At 41.5% G+C, this 16716-nt stretch overlaps 1 protein-coding gene across 3 annotated transcripts in view; it reads left to right on the forward strand.

Moving 5' to 3' along the window:
* The first annotated feature begins 5661 nt into the window (after window positions 1-5661).
* Window positions 5662-16716, forward strand: part of LOC135216136 (vacuolar protein sorting-associated protein 35-like) — a 156516-nt gene continuing 145461 nt past the window's right edge. For 2 of the 3 annotated variants that reach the window (XM_064251217.1, XM_064251218.1), the window contains exon 1: window positions 5739-5897. In XM_064251217.1, the coding sequence (XP_064107287.1) occupies window positions 5890-5897 (8 nt within the window). In that variant the 5' untranslated portion in view covers window positions 5739-5889. Of the gene's footprint in view, window positions 5898-16716 lie in introns of all 3 variants that reach the window. The other variant, XM_064251219.1, reaches the window with a different exon arrangement.

Here is a 16716-nt window from a genome sequence, read left to right on the forward strand (position 1 = left end):
GCATGAATGATCCAACATCACTCTCCCTCCTTCACTAGAGTCGCTTATTGTGTGGAATGTGCTTTGCTTGGAACACTGGGAAGATTTGACTGACCCTGACCGTTATGTTAGATGGCACAGTAACCAAGTTTGCTGAAGCACGATTTGTTCGTTTCTGATTTTAGGGCTACTGTTTACCTAATTCTTTTTATAATAATTAGAATTCTTCTCTTTATAATCATCGGCAACGTTTTGTGTGTTTTTAGCATTATGGTGCTGTTGGTTACGTATAAAGCAACGAACGTAAGAATGACTTGAACTATTATGAATTGAGCGATTACTATTAAAACAAGTTATCTCTACTGCGTTATTATTAACTATATGAACTTGCTGTGGTTTACTTTCATTCTTTGCTAGAATTTGAAATAGTGAGGGATCCAGGTCAGTGCATTTAGGCATATTTTGTTGATTTTTTATATGAATGTTAAGTATGTTAACCTAATGAAAGTTTTTACAGACATGTTATTCATTGCAATCCAGTCGTATTTTTTTTTTAAAGTTAAGTTGAGTCATAGAGATTCGATTTTTACGCATATGAAAGGCCTAGGGTTTTTGATTAATAATACATTGCCAATATGTTCGCTGTGACCTATGGAATGTGAAGAACAGCGCAGAGGCAACGACCCGAGAAAAGCTGACGAATAGTTTCTGTGGATGGCGTAAGATAAAACTGCTTAGTTAGACAAGTCAATGTACGATAGTTTATTAACTCTTCTCAAAGTGCCTTTGTGAAACTGGATGTAGCTAGTATTGTGAGGCGCTAACGAACTGTGTGTTCGCATGTGCGTGTGCGCCACTTCTATTGAAAATGTTGGATACCGAAGTCTATGGGGGATTTGGCATAGAGGCGTCTTCGAGAGAAAGGCAAGATGCCGTGGTGCTCACCGGGAGTTTTTTTATAATATAGTGCTTTAAGTGTTCCGGCTGCTTGGGTGAGTGTTGAAGTGTTTTAGCTGAAGACTGGCTTGTTATCTATTTGACATTTTTGTAGTAATATCCAATCTTTAATCTCTGATTGTTAAACTTGTGTGTGTACTTATGGGATGTGTTCTGTGTCTTTGAAACAGACGGTTCTGGCAAAGGGACCTTGCAAAGGAGCCTTTATTGTCCTGACCCGAAATAGTGTTACCTCTAATTTATCCAGGTTTCTACGGGTGTTCCACTTGTTTTTGTGTGTTTTCTTATCACTACGGTGCCTAACTACCCTATCCATGCATCTGTATAAATACAGACGTCCTCTGCGTAAACGCATATTCAATGCTTAATGTGATTTGTTACATACAGAATTAATAATCACCCAAAATGATAAAATTAACACAGTATATGATTATGATATTTCAGGAGAGCTTCTGGAAACAGAAACTCAAAGACAAAAACTCGCAGTAGCCAAATCCCAATGGTGTAGATAATTTCTGTAAAAAAGTAAGATTAAGAATGCCTCGTAACTTCAGCCACAGGAATGACGAAAATTCGACCTGCAAAGGAAACACTCAAAGTTACTCCAATGAATAAAAAGGATTGTACTTAGCTTGATTTTGTGGGAAGTCACAGTGTTTCGATACGACACACGGCCTTGGTCGCCTTTCTCTGTTTAGCGGATGACCCTGGTTTTGGCTTGAGGTTCCCCAGTGCACGTTGTTCATTTGCTGGATGATTCGATTCCCTGAACTTCCGATGCTGCAGACGTGTCCAGTTTGTTTTTTGAAGTGCTGGAAACGCTCAATAAACGGTGATGTTTTCTTGAATGATTCTAATGAGAGACATCTCTTAGGACGAAGCTTACGTTGCCATAGGAAGCAGACACGTCAGGTTTGTTTCTTGAAGGTATGCACTGCTGAAGTCGCTCACTGAATGATGATACTAAGTTGCTTGAAGAATCTCTTGCTTTCGCCGTCGTTGACTTCTAATATGATACATTATTCGTTATTCTTCGGAAGACGTTGTAGAGTTCTGTAGCTGCCACCAATATTAGGGCTGTTGCCTTGGTATAATAAGGCGCCCTGTGAGGTCATGTTAGACCTGCAATAATTTTACGCAAAGTCGGTTGGTTATGATTTCCATACTCGTTGGAGTGTCTCGGGCTTTGATGATAGCTTACGAAGTCAGTATTTTCTTTGGTTATGACAACGGAGATGTTTCAAACTCATGATGATAATTTCTAAGTTCATTCAATATCTTCGTTCTGATGTGAGGTTTCTAGTAGAAAACACGAAGTACAAAAAATATCTCTATTCTCTGAGATTACATGATGAAGATCGGATACAATTTGTACAGGTCTGCCAATGATGATGGCTGATCCTATTCTGACTACAATTTCCGTTACAAATCATAAAGGAAGCAGACAGTAGCTCGAACATACGAACATACACACAGATGACATAGATTACAAGTCACGTAGGCCATTTGAATTATAGGTCGCTGTGGTTGTCTTAAGCAGGAAGCTTGGATTACTGTTTTCGAAACAAATGAATGACCACAGGTGACGGCAACTAGACACTGACTGATTACAACACGTCATCTTAGCCTACTTTTTCGTATCTGGTCTGATTACATTCCCGCAAGCAAACTGGTTGACCTCTTGGGTCACTGGTTTTAATTAATCATAGTTTTAGTTTTTTATATATGGAATAACATTCCATATATTCGCTTATGTAGCACTATACACATAACACATACATACAACATACATGAATACATACAATACATTACATACAAATAATATATATATTTTATAATACAATTACATATATATTAGATATATATCTATATATATATATTTTATTATATATATATGTGTGTGGTGTGTGTGTGTGTGTGTGTGTGTGTGTGTGTGTGTGTGTGTACGTATGTGTATATATTGCCCCGTTACTCATTCTTGCTGGGCTTGCATCTTTGATGGACTTCCCAAATTCACTTACAAAGTGGGTGTGTCATAACCAAATAGCATTAAGTACCGCAGAAGCAAGCATTCTTAAAGTTCTAATAAAACTTTGAAGTCCAAGCAAAACATGTTTAGCAATCACTAATTTCCAGATTTCCGGTAGAAATTAGAAATCATGTAAAGTTCATTGGAATTCTTTGGTGGAAATAAATAAATCTTAAATTATTAAATCAATTTCAAGGGAACGAAAGAAATTTTCAACATCTCTAGCCTACTGAAGATCTGTACTTGTCACGCTATGTCCATTGCAAGCAAAAAGAAGAAGAAAAAAATATGTCACAAGGGGCAAATACACAAACCCACGAACGAGCAATTTGCCATCTAGGCGCTAGCCTTAATAATTTGAGTTAGCCCCCGTTACTTATCTATAGGTAAGAAGTAAGCCTCCGTTACGTATCTATAATAACATATATAATAAGAAATTTAGTTGATAGAAATAGTCGGTAGAAGAAATAAAAAAATAAAAAAGGAGCGTTTACACAAATAATTGTAAACTGCACGAAAACGTTAGGAAATGACAGGCATTTAAAACACAATCTTTCAGGTGTAAAGAAAAAAAACAGTGGCAGATGTCAACTCTGCCGGACGGCATAAGCATTCGTGGTTTATCCGGTTCTTATTGCGAGTTTTACCTCGCCTGTTTTGAACTAACATTGATCGACCTATGGCCATAGCCTAGGTGGATGGTAAGGGCAGCATGTGAGAGATGTAAAGGTAAAGCAAGTTTTTAGCTGGAGTTCTAGTTTACACTTAAGAATGCACAAAACTAGTTAAGAAACACTGTGTTGATAGTAAATACTTTGAATGAACGCATCGCGAATATAATAGGCCACAAGTTAAGCGCTGCAGCATTTTCAGCCAGTCAATGCTGACAATAAAAAGAGGGAACTGGATAAATTACACGTTCCTGGAAAGGAAACTGGGAGAAAATCCTTTAGGTGTAACATGATGTAATGGTTACACAGGCTGGACGGCAAGATGGGAGAAAGGGAGTGGGAATGGAGCTAAAGTAAAAGACAAGTTGAGTTTGACTGGGAGGACCACAAGGGACACCCAAATACCTTTGGGTTATGCCTAAAATGCACCCCAAGAGGAAAACGGAGGGCGCTGGGTAAAAAAATTGAAACATCCCTTTATGATTTTTAATTGGGCCAGAGCGTCTTTAGCCATACTATAGGTTTGTATAATTTTTAGGAAATTACCACAAATCAAGAGGTATTGTAAAAAAAAAAAAAAAAAAAAAATACAGGTATAATTCACACTATTTTCAACCATGTTTGAATGAAGTTTGTTCCGAAAAAAAATTTTTTTCCCCAAAACATAAATAAATGTCAGTTTTCAGAATTTTATGGGTAGCCACATTTGTTGACGTAGTGAAATTATAGCAAGTTTGTTATGAAGTCGGCTATCGTCTGACTTGGATAGAGGCATGAGTTTCTCACTCGTGTTGACTATCATTTACAAACAGATTCATCGATCTTCCTTAAGAAAGTGACACCTCAAGAAGAATATGATAAAAGTTCATTCTATTTCAACTTCAAATGTTTTTCAAAGTCATTAATCAATGAAAGGGTTTGTGTTGAACCTGTTCTCAAGTAAATTTTTCTTGTTCCTTTATTATTGAAAAATGTGTAACGTAAACCACATGCAGTCGTATGGATTAGTAAGAGTGCTGTTAAATAAAATTAAATTCACCACTTCACGTAGTTTCATGGGATTAAATATCTTTTCCACACTGAAAAAAATAGAGTTTTCCTCTACCCATATGGTTCTTCGGCGAGTTTCTTTGAAATAAATTTATACTAAATCTTGATTTGTTTTTGAGATAATTTCTGCACATAGGTTATCATTATAGAAGATATTGTCAGAGGGAGGGTCGTAACGATAGAGAAACTAGAAATGTTCCCCATAACACTTATTTGACCGTAATTTCAGTTCAAAGTAATCTCAATAAAAGTTATTATAACCAAGAGAATATATGCTAGGATTTTACTTGTAGTCATTGAATTTTATTATTTGGTCAAGTGAATTAACATTTCATATTTTGTTACCTAACTTTTTACTGTCATTATCGATTGTTAAGTACTGCACGCCTCGAATATACGGAGAGGAAATACGAAGTTGACTAACTCAAATTACTCAACTCGGTCTTGGGCTACTGTGTTCGTTTCGTTTGTAATGATTGCAATGTAGTGGGAATTATGTAAATTTCATTCGTTGATCTATGTAAAATTCATGTAAATCACAAATTATTTTATATCTATAATATCAACTATTACTTTATTTAAACACAAAAGTTACCAATGACGACTTAAACCCATTCAACGTTATCATTATTCTTCATAAAGAAAGTCGGACGAAAGTCATATGAGCGTTAAACGAGCAAACAACTTTCTTAGATTCTTCACTCATTGTTACATCGTAACCTAATTCAGAGTTAAAGAGCGTCAATATTCTCATCTAAATCACTCTGGAATATCATTTGGTATTTTCCTAATCTAAAGATTATGATAAAATCATACATTTACCTGCTGTGTTTGATCCGTTTATAACTTGAACTTGGAAAGTAAGAACCACCAGTACCTTTCTTCTAGTAAATAAATGTTTAAATTGGGGATAATTATGCTGTCATATTGAAAAACACCATTGGAAGGAGAAAATATTACACTCGGCTCTGAAATATCTGTCTATTTTTCACCAGCTTTTACTGGCGCGTCGTGTGCGCTCGTTTTCTTTTCGATGTAATGTATCTGCCAGCATTATCTTCAGTGTAATAGTAAATAGAAGTTTTCCTGTGATTGGAAACGCCTACTTTCCTCTCCCGTTTTAAGTGATAAAAGGTTGATATCACGTTTTTATCTCTTAGTCTTGTTCAAGTGCAAGTGGAAGTACGACCTGTGCTAGTTATAATGGCAAAGTATGCAGTAGAGCTCAATTTCCCTTGTGAGAGGAGGCTGGGCCCCCGGTCTCCTGTCACATTAGCTAGCTAGTGGGCTAGGTAGACATGGCTAGGGTCTTTTAAGATAGGCCTAAGTTAAACGTGACCCCGGTAGCTCAGCCCACCCTAGGCGTATTTTTAAATTTGCTTGTTCTGGGGCCCTACTATGTAACGACAGATAGTACTTCATACCTATCGTTACAGTAGAGTACAACTGAAAAATGAGATACCTATGCTGATCTGTTGTTTCTAGGACTAGGTAGGCTAAGCAATTTAACTACTAGGTACCTACTACTAATATCTAGTAGTTCTGTAGCCTACTAGACTAGTAGGTGGGGGTTAGATTCTAAGCTAAATGTAAAGGCGATGCCTGCATGGAGGTATTGTTTATTAGGTACCTAGCCTATAATAGTATATTTTGACGGTAAATGTAGGTAATAACTCCATGTTGGGTATTTCTTTGGAAATTACAGTTGATTATTAAGAATTTGCCGTTATTTTCGGGGGTTCGACTGTAATTAACCACCCAGGGGCTAGTACTACTAAGCATGACGAAATACATTTGGCGCCCCAGTCCCTAGTGGCTGTCGTGTTCACGGGAATGTTCCTTGCAGCCCGTGCGGAGTTATTGCCTAGAATTACCATTTTGACTAAACGGGTGTAGAAAAGGGTAGGCTATAACCTACAAGTGAGATCATTTGAGGAGTTGATCGAGATACCTAGGGTAAAAAGTATACCGCGTAAATTACCGAATGGCCGGCCTCTCCCGTAGTGCAACCTTCCTGAAAAAGTACTTTTAACATGTCCTGTAACCCAGGATAGACATTATCAGGAGCCAGCAGCCGTCGAAGCAACACCTCAGGACCTCTATTTTCCTCTCGAAGTACTAAGTTTTTTCTCCCAAGTCCCAAATTAAGGCCATAATTTCTGATATTTAGGAAGGTGGTGACACTATGGTAGAGGCCGGTCATTCGGTATTTTACCCTAATGAGGAATTTATTGTCTAATTTGTGTTTTCATGTGCATCCCCGAGGGGCTGGTATAAAATGTGGTGGGAGCTCTACTCGGCATTGTCTAGTACCAGCTAGTTGGGGGATGGAACCCAAACGGTAAGCATTAAACAGTAATTTGTGCATTAGGCAGTGGTATTTCATGAACACATTGTCTTTTGGTTAGTTCCGATAATTCGAGTCCGGAACAGAGGCGTCAATGGCACAACAGTGGTAAGTAAAGACTATTGAAAAGGTTAGCAGAAGTGCTTTGTACCCCTCAGTTGCCTTGTAAAAAGTGTTTAGTTTTCCCAGTGAACATTCAGACAACCGTCAAGCGATGGTGAAACGCAAACGTGCTATAACACCAGTAGTTTCCGGTGATGAAGTTTCTTCAGGTTGACCTTATGTGTCTAAGTGCCAGTTGGCGCCACAACAAGACGCATCGAATGAGCGCTCTTTTGCGCCTGAGCAGTCTTATGCTCCTGAGCGCTCACCTGCACCTGAGTGGCTGCTTGTTCCCACTTGCTCCCAAGCACCTGCTTGCACTCCAGCACCCTCTCACTCTAAGATGATATTTGGCACCAATGCTTCCTCATCATAAACCTGGATTCGAGCCTTCTTGTACAGCAAGACAATGTCAGTCCTCTTATTTAGATGGTCGCCCAAAGTCAGTTAGACTTGAGTCTGCTGCTCCAGCTCCTGTACAACAACCTTAAGGGTTGTTGGATCTCTCGTGCCCCAATTAAGCAGCTATTGGACAAAATTTTGAGTTATTTAAAGAAGCCATCCACAACTACGAGGGACTCAACAACGTCTCCGGTACCTTCGGTTGAGGAAGAGGAGGAAGTGGAGGAAGACACCCTGACAGCTTATGCATCTTTGCTGTGCTATTTACTACAGAGCTACACAACTTCTTTCTGCAACACCTTCATCTTCAGTGTTGATTCTCCAATTGAGCAGTTGGCTTGTTGGATCTGCTCATGTAACTCAGATGATGCTTTCTATTTGAGCAAGGAAGGCTCTCAAAGAAGTGGAGAAATGGAATGGATGTCAGAAAAGAAAGAATTGGGTAAATTCAATTTTAGTTATTGACCATCTCGTCTTTTGAAGAGAAGGTACTCATACTACGGGACAGGAGAAGTTCCTTCCTTTGGTATGGTTGCTTCCTCCCAAGGGGACTTCTCCAGCCTCCTCCAGCCTCATAGTTTTGGCCTGGAAGTCAGCCTTTTCTGCCGCCAAGACCATGTTCTCATCAGCTGAGTGTAGATGTCAGTCTTCTGCAGAAGTCTACCAAGCAAAGTGAGCCATCTTTTGCAGCTGGTGTGGATAGGTAACATACATAATGTTTACATATAGCTTTGAGGCAAAGTCCAGGAAGCATACATATTTATGTTCAAGATTTGGTGCCGTACAGTTTGAACGAATTTTGCGGGAAAAATGTTCCTAGTTCCATTTATCACTATTGGCAACTCTTCAGATCACTGTATAAGAGTCAGAGCTGAGCTGAGAGACCTTCAGTCTTGCGTGATGTGGTAAGGGGAATTGTCACAACTTCATGTCCAAGGATGTGTCATAAATATTTTACCATGCACGCTAAGAATTTGTTCCCAGTTTTAGTTTTTATCTTTTATGATACTGTCTGAGCTGTAAATTTGACAAAATTAAATTTAAAAGATACGTATTAGAAAGAATACTTATAACTTTGTAAAATTAGCATATTTTTACAACTGTCTTAGGGAAAAGAGGCTCGCAAGGGTTGGGAAATATTCACTTTCAACTTCCTGTGGAAGGTACAGATATTTTTTTTTCAGAATTTTTTTTCTTATAAGTTGAGAATATATGTATCTTCCTCTTTCCATTGATGAGTTTTTTTTTTCTTTCTTTCTTTTTTTTCTTTTAAATTGGCCATCCTTAAATTTATCCTGGTCATGGGTGTAATATGCATTAGTGTATATTTGCCCAGACTGTGAGGGTTAAAACTTGGAGCTTGTACAGTGGTATGCCACTTTTAGTAGCTCAGGCATTTTTTGGGTTAGGTACCTTATATGTAGTATATTTTTTTCACATAGATTGACCCTTAATGGACAGATATCTTCATATGAATATCAATATGATGTGCCATCGATTTGGTGGAATCGGGCAGGAAAGAGGTTCTATTATTTCAATAGCCCATAATTTACTAATGGGAGCTTTTAGACTGGCTCAGCTCACCGAGTCTAGGCGTCTCATGATTCAGTTGTGTAGTATGTACTTAACTTTAAGGGGCCATGTATTGTCTGTCTCTCTCACATGACATCTTGTTATATAGTATTTGCTCATAAATATACCCATGGATTGCTGTTGGTTTCAGTTTTTATCTATACGATAATAGGTCAGTTATAATTATAATTTTGCAAAAAATATTAGAAAAAATCATGTATAATCCAAATAGTTACTGGATCTTTTATCTCAGTAAATTTACTTAAATATTTTGTAACAAATACTACAAAGAAATTTTTACTTATTTTAGTTCTTGTCTATCATGATATTGTGTGAGATATAATTGTAATTCTATAGAATAAAATAAAATTATTTATTAGAAAAAACATGTATAACTTGGTAAAATTTATGATTTTCATACAATCAACTTACCTGTCAGATATATACATAGCTAAGACTCCGTCGTCCCCGACAGAAATTCAAATTTCGCGCCACTCGCTACAGGTAGGTCAGGTGATCTACTGGCCTGCCCTGGGTGGCAGGACTAGGAACCATCCCCGTTTTCTATCATATTTTCTCTGTCGCTGGTGGTATCAACATTGTTGTTATTACCTCCTGACTTAGATTCATTTTTCAACCTTTGATCATCGTTTTTCGGCTTTTTGGTGACGTATTTGGATCGTGTTTTGGCATTCGCTACAGTGGACTGTTTTTGGAATAACTCTTTTGGATTTTTCTCAGTATGTCTGATTCTAATGTGAGTGTGAGAATGTGTGTGAATGTAGGCTGCAGGGTGAGGATACCGAAAGCTTCGGTTGATCCTCACACTGTATGCCGTAAATGTAGGGGGTTTCAGTGTTCTGCTATTAATACTTGTAAGGAATGCGAGGGATTGAATGCAGAAGAGTGGAAGACTTTGACTTCTTATTTGAAGAAGTTAGAGAGGGATAGAATTAGACGATTGAAAGGTGTGAGTTCAAGGCCTATTGAGCCTTTCACTGATATTTCTATTCCTACGGATGTAGATTCTCCCTATGTATCTCATTCTCAGAGTGCTTTTTCGGATTCGGCATCGGAAATCGCCAATCTGAAAGCTACAATTAGAGACATGAAGTCCAAGATGGCTGACTTCAAAGGTAAGGCAGTGAGTGAAAGTGAGCATTACAGTGAAGTGAGTTCTCCCAGTGTTGTGGAGGGGGCGTTTGATCGTCCCTGCGACGCTCCCAGGCCTAGACCTCTTCCAAGCTCACGAGCCCAGAGGAGAAGGAAAGTCGAAAGCCTTAAGGAGGTTGTGGGGAATCCCAACGGTCAGACGTCCCTTCACTAGCTCTGCTTCGTTGCAGGCGGCTCAAGGGCGTTTTAGAAAAAGCGTCCTTCGCGAGTGTTTCTCGTCCTCTCCCTCTCCCTCACCTAAACGAGGGTGGAAGGAATCGAACTTGTCGAGACCGCTGAAGCGTCATATGACGCATGACATGGATTCTAGTCCAGAGCGTTTCTCAGATGACGCTCCGTCTTCTTAGCAAGAAAGCGAAGGGGGGTGGGGGCGTCAGCGTCACCTGAAGTGTACGCGGAAGTACCCATTTCCCTTTCCTTTTTCTCCACCGAGTGTATGGCACGAAAGACGTCATGCACTGGACGTGGAAGAAGCGTCAAGAAAGATCATTATAGCAGTGCAAGAGCAACTGTCATCTCTAGTGGGAGTTTTAGCGCCACGTCGGAAGGACGTGACGCTTCCAATTAAGAAGTCTCGTCCTCTCTTACCTGTTCAACGTCAAACGTCATACAGACGGGAAACGGCTAAACGTCTTACAGAAGCGTCTAGTGCGAGAGCGAGAACAGGTGCTTACGAGAGTTTCGTAACGCCAGAGAGACGTAAGACGTCTGTTAGACGCGAAGCGTCATTGGAAACGGAGCATAGACATGACGCTCCGTCCAATATTATGACGCCAAGTAGGACGCCTTTGGAGAGCGGAGCGTCTTCCAAGCGCGAAGCGTCATCGAGACGTCAGCAAAAGACGTCATCCATGACGCTTGGCAAAAGGGAAGCGTCATGTAAGCATGAAGAGTCTTCTAAAATTCTAGAGAAGCCGAAGCTTATGACGCCTTCCAAGACTACTAGAGCAGGAAAGAGGAAGGATTACCATTCCCTTAGCCCCTCTCCTGTTAGGAGTTTGTCTCCGCAAGAAGAATGTTCGGAAAGGAGAGCGGAGACGCTTGTAGATCCCGAGTTGGAGGAAAACTCGGATGACGAATATAGTGGAAGAGAAGGTCTGTCTAACTATAAGGTGTTGACTACCCTACTTCTTGAGGAGTACGGAGACGAGTTGACGCCTGCCGCTCCTCCTTCTCCTCGCTCGCTCTTTTCCAGTGCTAAGACGAAGAAGCCTTCGTCTTTTCTAAAAATGAAACCCACCATATCGATGAAGAGAGCATTACATTCCTTAGACTCATGGATGAAGTCTAAGAAAGACTTAGTGAGGACAGTCTTCTGCATGCCTCCAGCAAGATTAGCTGGGAAAAGAGGCATTTGGTATCAGACGGGAGAAAATATGGGTATTGCTCTCCCTTCTACAACCGAAACAGATTTTTCGACTTTGGTTGACGCTTCAAGGCGTCAAAGTCTCAATTCTGCACGGATTACGTGGGGAATTTCGGAACTGGATCATCTCCTCAAGGGACTCTTTCGTGTATTGGAAGTTTTTAACTTCTTAGATTGGTCCCTTGGGGTGATGTCCAAGAAAGCCCATGATTCGGAAGGAATCGAGCCTGAAGCCCTGTTATGCATATTGTCTTGTATTGACAAGGCGGTACAGGATGGATCTTTTGAAATTTCCTCTTTGTTTGGGGCAGGTCTTTTAAAGAAAAGGACTGTATATGGCGCCTTCTTAACAAAGGCAGTCTCTCATGCTCAGAGAGCGGCACTTCTATATGCGCCTCTATCTGACTTTTTTTGTGTTTTTTCCCTTCTCAGTTAGAGTAAAGGACATTGCACATTCTTTAACTGAGAAGGCAACTCAGGATCTGCTGGAAGCAGTCAGCAAAAAAAAAAAAAAAAAAGGAAGAAACCTGTTGCTGCATCGGACAAGAAAAGACCCAGTACTACGGTGCAGCCCTTTCGAGGTGGTCCGACATCCAGACCTTCCACAAGGAGGAAGGCCACAGAGAAGAGAGGTAGATCTGCTTTTCGTCCCTTTAAGAAGGGAAAATGAAGATTCTCTCCTCCAAGCACCAGTAGGTGCCAGGCTCCTGGGATTTGTGGAAGCCTGGACACTGATAAATGCAGAAGCGTCATCTTTGGCGATCTTAAGGAGGGGATATCGTATCCCTTTCCTGAACACTCCTCCCCTAACGTCAATACCAAGGGAACTATCAGCCAAATACAAGGATCCTATGCTGAGGGATACTCTTCGATCGATGGTGGAACAAATGTGGGACAAGAGAGCGATAGAATTGGTACGGGATCAACACTCCCCGGGGTTTTACAATCGCCTTTTTCTGGTTGCGAAAGCCTCGGGAGGCTGGAGACCAGTACTGGACGTCAGCTCTCTGAACAAATTTGTTCAGAAGGAGAAGTTCTCCATGGAGACTTCTGCTTCAGTCCTAGCGTCATTACGACAAGGAGATTGGATGGTGTCTCTAGATCTCCAGGACGCCTACTTTCACGTCCCGATCCACCCTTCATCGAAGAACGTACCTCCGTTTCATGAACGGGGGGAAGGATCTTTCAGTTCAGAGCCTTGTGTTTCGGCCTGTCCACAGCTCCTCAGGTCTTCACAAGCCTGATGAAGAATGTGGCGAGATTTCTTCACCTCAAAGGAGTGAATGTCTCTATGTATCTAGACGACTGGCTCATCAGGGCCAGATCGGAGAGACAGTGCTTGGAGGACCTAAAGTTAACTCTGGATTTGATCAAAGCGTTGGATTGCTTGTGAACCTCGAGAAGTCTCAGCTGACCCCCAGACAAGACCTAGTCTATCTGGGGATTCGGATGGATTCTCGGGGTTTTCGAGTTTTTCCTTCGCAAGAGAAGAACCGCAAAAGGTTTTGCGGATAATCTCTCTCTTCTTAGAAGCAACAAACGTCGGCGAGGGAATGGTTGAGCCTTCTGGGGACGCTTTCCTCGCTAGAACAATTCTTCCCTCTAGAAGACTTCATATACGTCCGCTTCAATTCTTCCTCAAGAGGTCTTGGAGCTGGAAACCGGACAACTGTCGGACGTTTTTTCCCATTCCAGTGGAGATAAAGTCACACCTACAGTGGTGGTTGCTACCTCTGGAAGAGAACAAAGGGATCTCTCTAAGAACACAGAACCCAGACCTAGTGTTGTTCTCCGACGCGTCGGAGACAGGTTGGTTGGGGAGCGACATTAGGCTCAGAGGAAGTGTCAGGCACCTGGGAACCAGCACAGGTGTCTTGGCACATAAACTGCAAAGAGCTCTTCGCCGTACATCTGGCCTTGAAAGAGCCTAGAACCTCTGGTGTCAAACAAGGTAGTGCAAGTAAACGTGGACAACACCACCGCACTTGCCTACATTCGGAAAATGGATGTACGCACTCCTCGTTCCTTTACGAGCTCACGAGAGACCTATTACTTTGGACGTCCCACAGGAACATCTCCCTGCTGACAAGGTTCGTACAGGAGTAAGGAATGTGAGGGCGGACAGGCTCAGCAGGAGGAACCAGGTCCTTCATACAGAATGGACTCTACACGAGGAAGTGTGTCTCGATCTCTGGTCTCTGTGGGGGACTCCTCATGTGGATCTCTTCGCAACATTCATTTCAAAAAGGCTCCCAGTGTTTTGCTCGGTCGTGGAAGATCCAAGAGCAATTATGGTAGACGCCTTCCTGCTAAACTGGTCTCGAGTAAGTACGTTTATGCTTTTCCCCCATTCAAAATCCTGGGGTTTAGTAATGAAAAAGTTTGTGGCGTCAAAGGAGACGAGGATGACGTTAATAGCCCCCTTTTGGCCGGCCCAGGAATGGTTCACCGGAGGTGGTAGAGTGGATCGTAGACCTTTCCAAGATCCCTACCAGGAATGACGGATCTTCTCAGACAACCACACCTCAGAGGTACCATCAAAACCTCCCCGCTCTGCTCTACTGCCTTTCGACTATCGAAAGACTTGTCAGAGCGAGAGCTTTTCTCGCGAAGTGGCAAGCGCGATCGCGAGAGCACGCAGAACCTCCACTACGAAAGTATACCAATCGAAGTGGGAGGTATTTAGAAGGTGGTGTAGATCCAAGAAGTTGTCCTCCTCCACTACCTCTATAGCGGAAATTGCTGATTTCCTGCTATTCCTAAGAGAAAAATCTCATCTAGCCGTATCCACAATAAAGGGATACAGAAGTATGCTCTCGGCTGTATTCAGGAACAGAGGATTAGATCTGGCAAATAATAAAGATCTCCACGATCTCATAAGTCTTTTGAGACTTCAAAGTCTAAGGAACCAGTACCTCCGAACTGGAACCTAGACGTAGTCCTCAAGTATCTGTCATCGGAAAGATTCGAACCTCCTCATCTGGCATCGTTTAGAGACATGACCAGAAAATGCCTATTCCTGTTATCTTTAGCTACGGCAAAGAGAATTAGTGAATTGCATGCTCTGCAGGATAAAGTAGGATTCAAGGGAGACTCGGCTATTTGCTCGTTTAAGACCCTGTTTTTAGCGAAAAACGAGAATCCCACGAATCCCTGGCCTAAGTCTTTCGAAGTCAAAGGACTGTCGAGTCTCGTAGGCAGAGAAGCAGAGAGGTCTCTATGCCCTGTTAGAGCTCTGAAGTTCTACCTTCAGAGAAAGCATCATGAATGGGGGAGGTTCTAGACAAGGTCTTTGGTGCGCGGTAAAAGACCCCACAAGACTGATGTCCAAGAATGCGCTGGCATTCTTTGTAAGAAACGTCATTACAGACGCTCATAAGGCCTGTCCTGACGAACAGTTACAACTGTTGAGAGTAAAAAAGCTCATGAAGTGAGAGCTATAGCGACGTCTCTCTCGTTTCATAAGAATATGTCGCTTAAAAACATCATAGATACGACATTTTGGAGATGCAACTCAGTATTTGCATCTCATTACTTGAAAGACGTGCGTGGTGACCATATGAGAAGTTGTTTTTTCTCTAGGTCCTTTCGTATCGGCGGATACGATTCTGGGTACGGGAGCCGACACCAATCCTTAAATGTATATACTGTTCTTCTTTTTGGATATGGTCGAGAGTCTCTTCGAACAATGGAGGATTTGGCTCGCACGGGCGGCCGTCTATGTTGTTCAGTAAGAGAATTCTTGTCATATCCAATTAGTTGAGTATAATTTTTTTTTGGAAAATTATGTATGTGTGCGTAGTGGTTTTGAGTTACGGTTGTTGTGACGAGTTCGGGGATAACTAGTAACAATCCTTAGTTCTAACATATGGTTAGGATCAGGTGGTCGGGATTGGTTGTATGCTCCTTCATAAGGTGTATTGTCATATAAGTGGATCAGCACCCATTGACAAAGTCCTTTTAGGCTCTGCCGATTAAGCGGATAAGCCACCATCGGCAGACCCACAAGAACTCTTGGCCATAGATCATATATCTCGCTAAAGTTTCTGAGGTGATGCAGACTACTGGGCAAACACCCACGAAGTCTACCACCTATCAGGTAGGAACCAAGGTTTATTTTATACCTACAAACATATGTTGTTTACACCTGTCTATTCCATATAGAAGCTGTCTCTTACCCTCCACCGAAGGTGCCAATCAGCTATGTATATATCTGACAGGTAAGTGATTGTATGAAAATGATATTGTTATGTTACAATAAAGTTTCATACATACTTACCTGGCAGATATATACAATTAAAGGCCCACCCAGCCTCCCCGCAGGAGACAGGTGGAAGAGAGAAAATATGATAGAAAACGGGGATGGTTCCTAGTCCTGCCACCAGGGCAGGCCGGTAGATCACCTGACCTACTGTAGCGAGTGGCGCGAAATTTTGAATTTCTGTCGGGGGACGACGGAGTCTTAGCTATGTATATATCTGCCAGGTAAGTATGTATGAAACTTTATTGTAACATAACAATATCATTGTCTTTTAATAGAGACCCCACAAGGGGTTGTAAATAGTAATTTTTGTACAAGTAACTTACCCAGCAGATATATACTTAGCTATAGACTCGGTCGTCCCGACAGAATTTCAAAACTCGCGGCACACGCGACAGGTAGGTCAGGTGATCCACCATTCCCGCCGCTGGGTGGCGGGGTCTGGAACTATCCCGTTTATTTCTAAAGCCATAATTTCTCTGTCGGTTGAACGGACAACACCTATTGTTCGTTTCCTCCATCTTGGATTTCAACTCGTTTGCCGAGAATTTGGATTGGTTTTTTGTGACGTATTCTGTTTTTTCTCTGGCTTGGCATACGCTTATTGTGGACTGTTTTTCGACTTTGGTTTTGACTACTCTTTCACGATGTCTGACGCTAAGGCTTCACCTATGTTTAGAGTTTGCAGTAGGGAAGACTGTAAGGTTAGGCTGCCTAAATCGGCATTAGATCCGCATAGTATTTGCGCTAAATGCAGGGAGAATGAATGTTCTTTTATTAACACCTGTGTGGAATGCGAGAACCTTA

The sequence above is a fragment of the Macrobrachium nipponense genome, chromosome 6 (assembly GCF_015104395.2).
Source record: "Macrobrachium nipponense isolate FS-2020 chromosome 6, ASM1510439v2, whole genome shotgun sequence".
In the NCBI taxonomy this organism is placed as follows: domain Eukaryota; kingdom Metazoa; phylum Arthropoda; class Malacostraca; order Decapoda; family Palaemonidae; genus Macrobrachium; species Macrobrachium nipponense.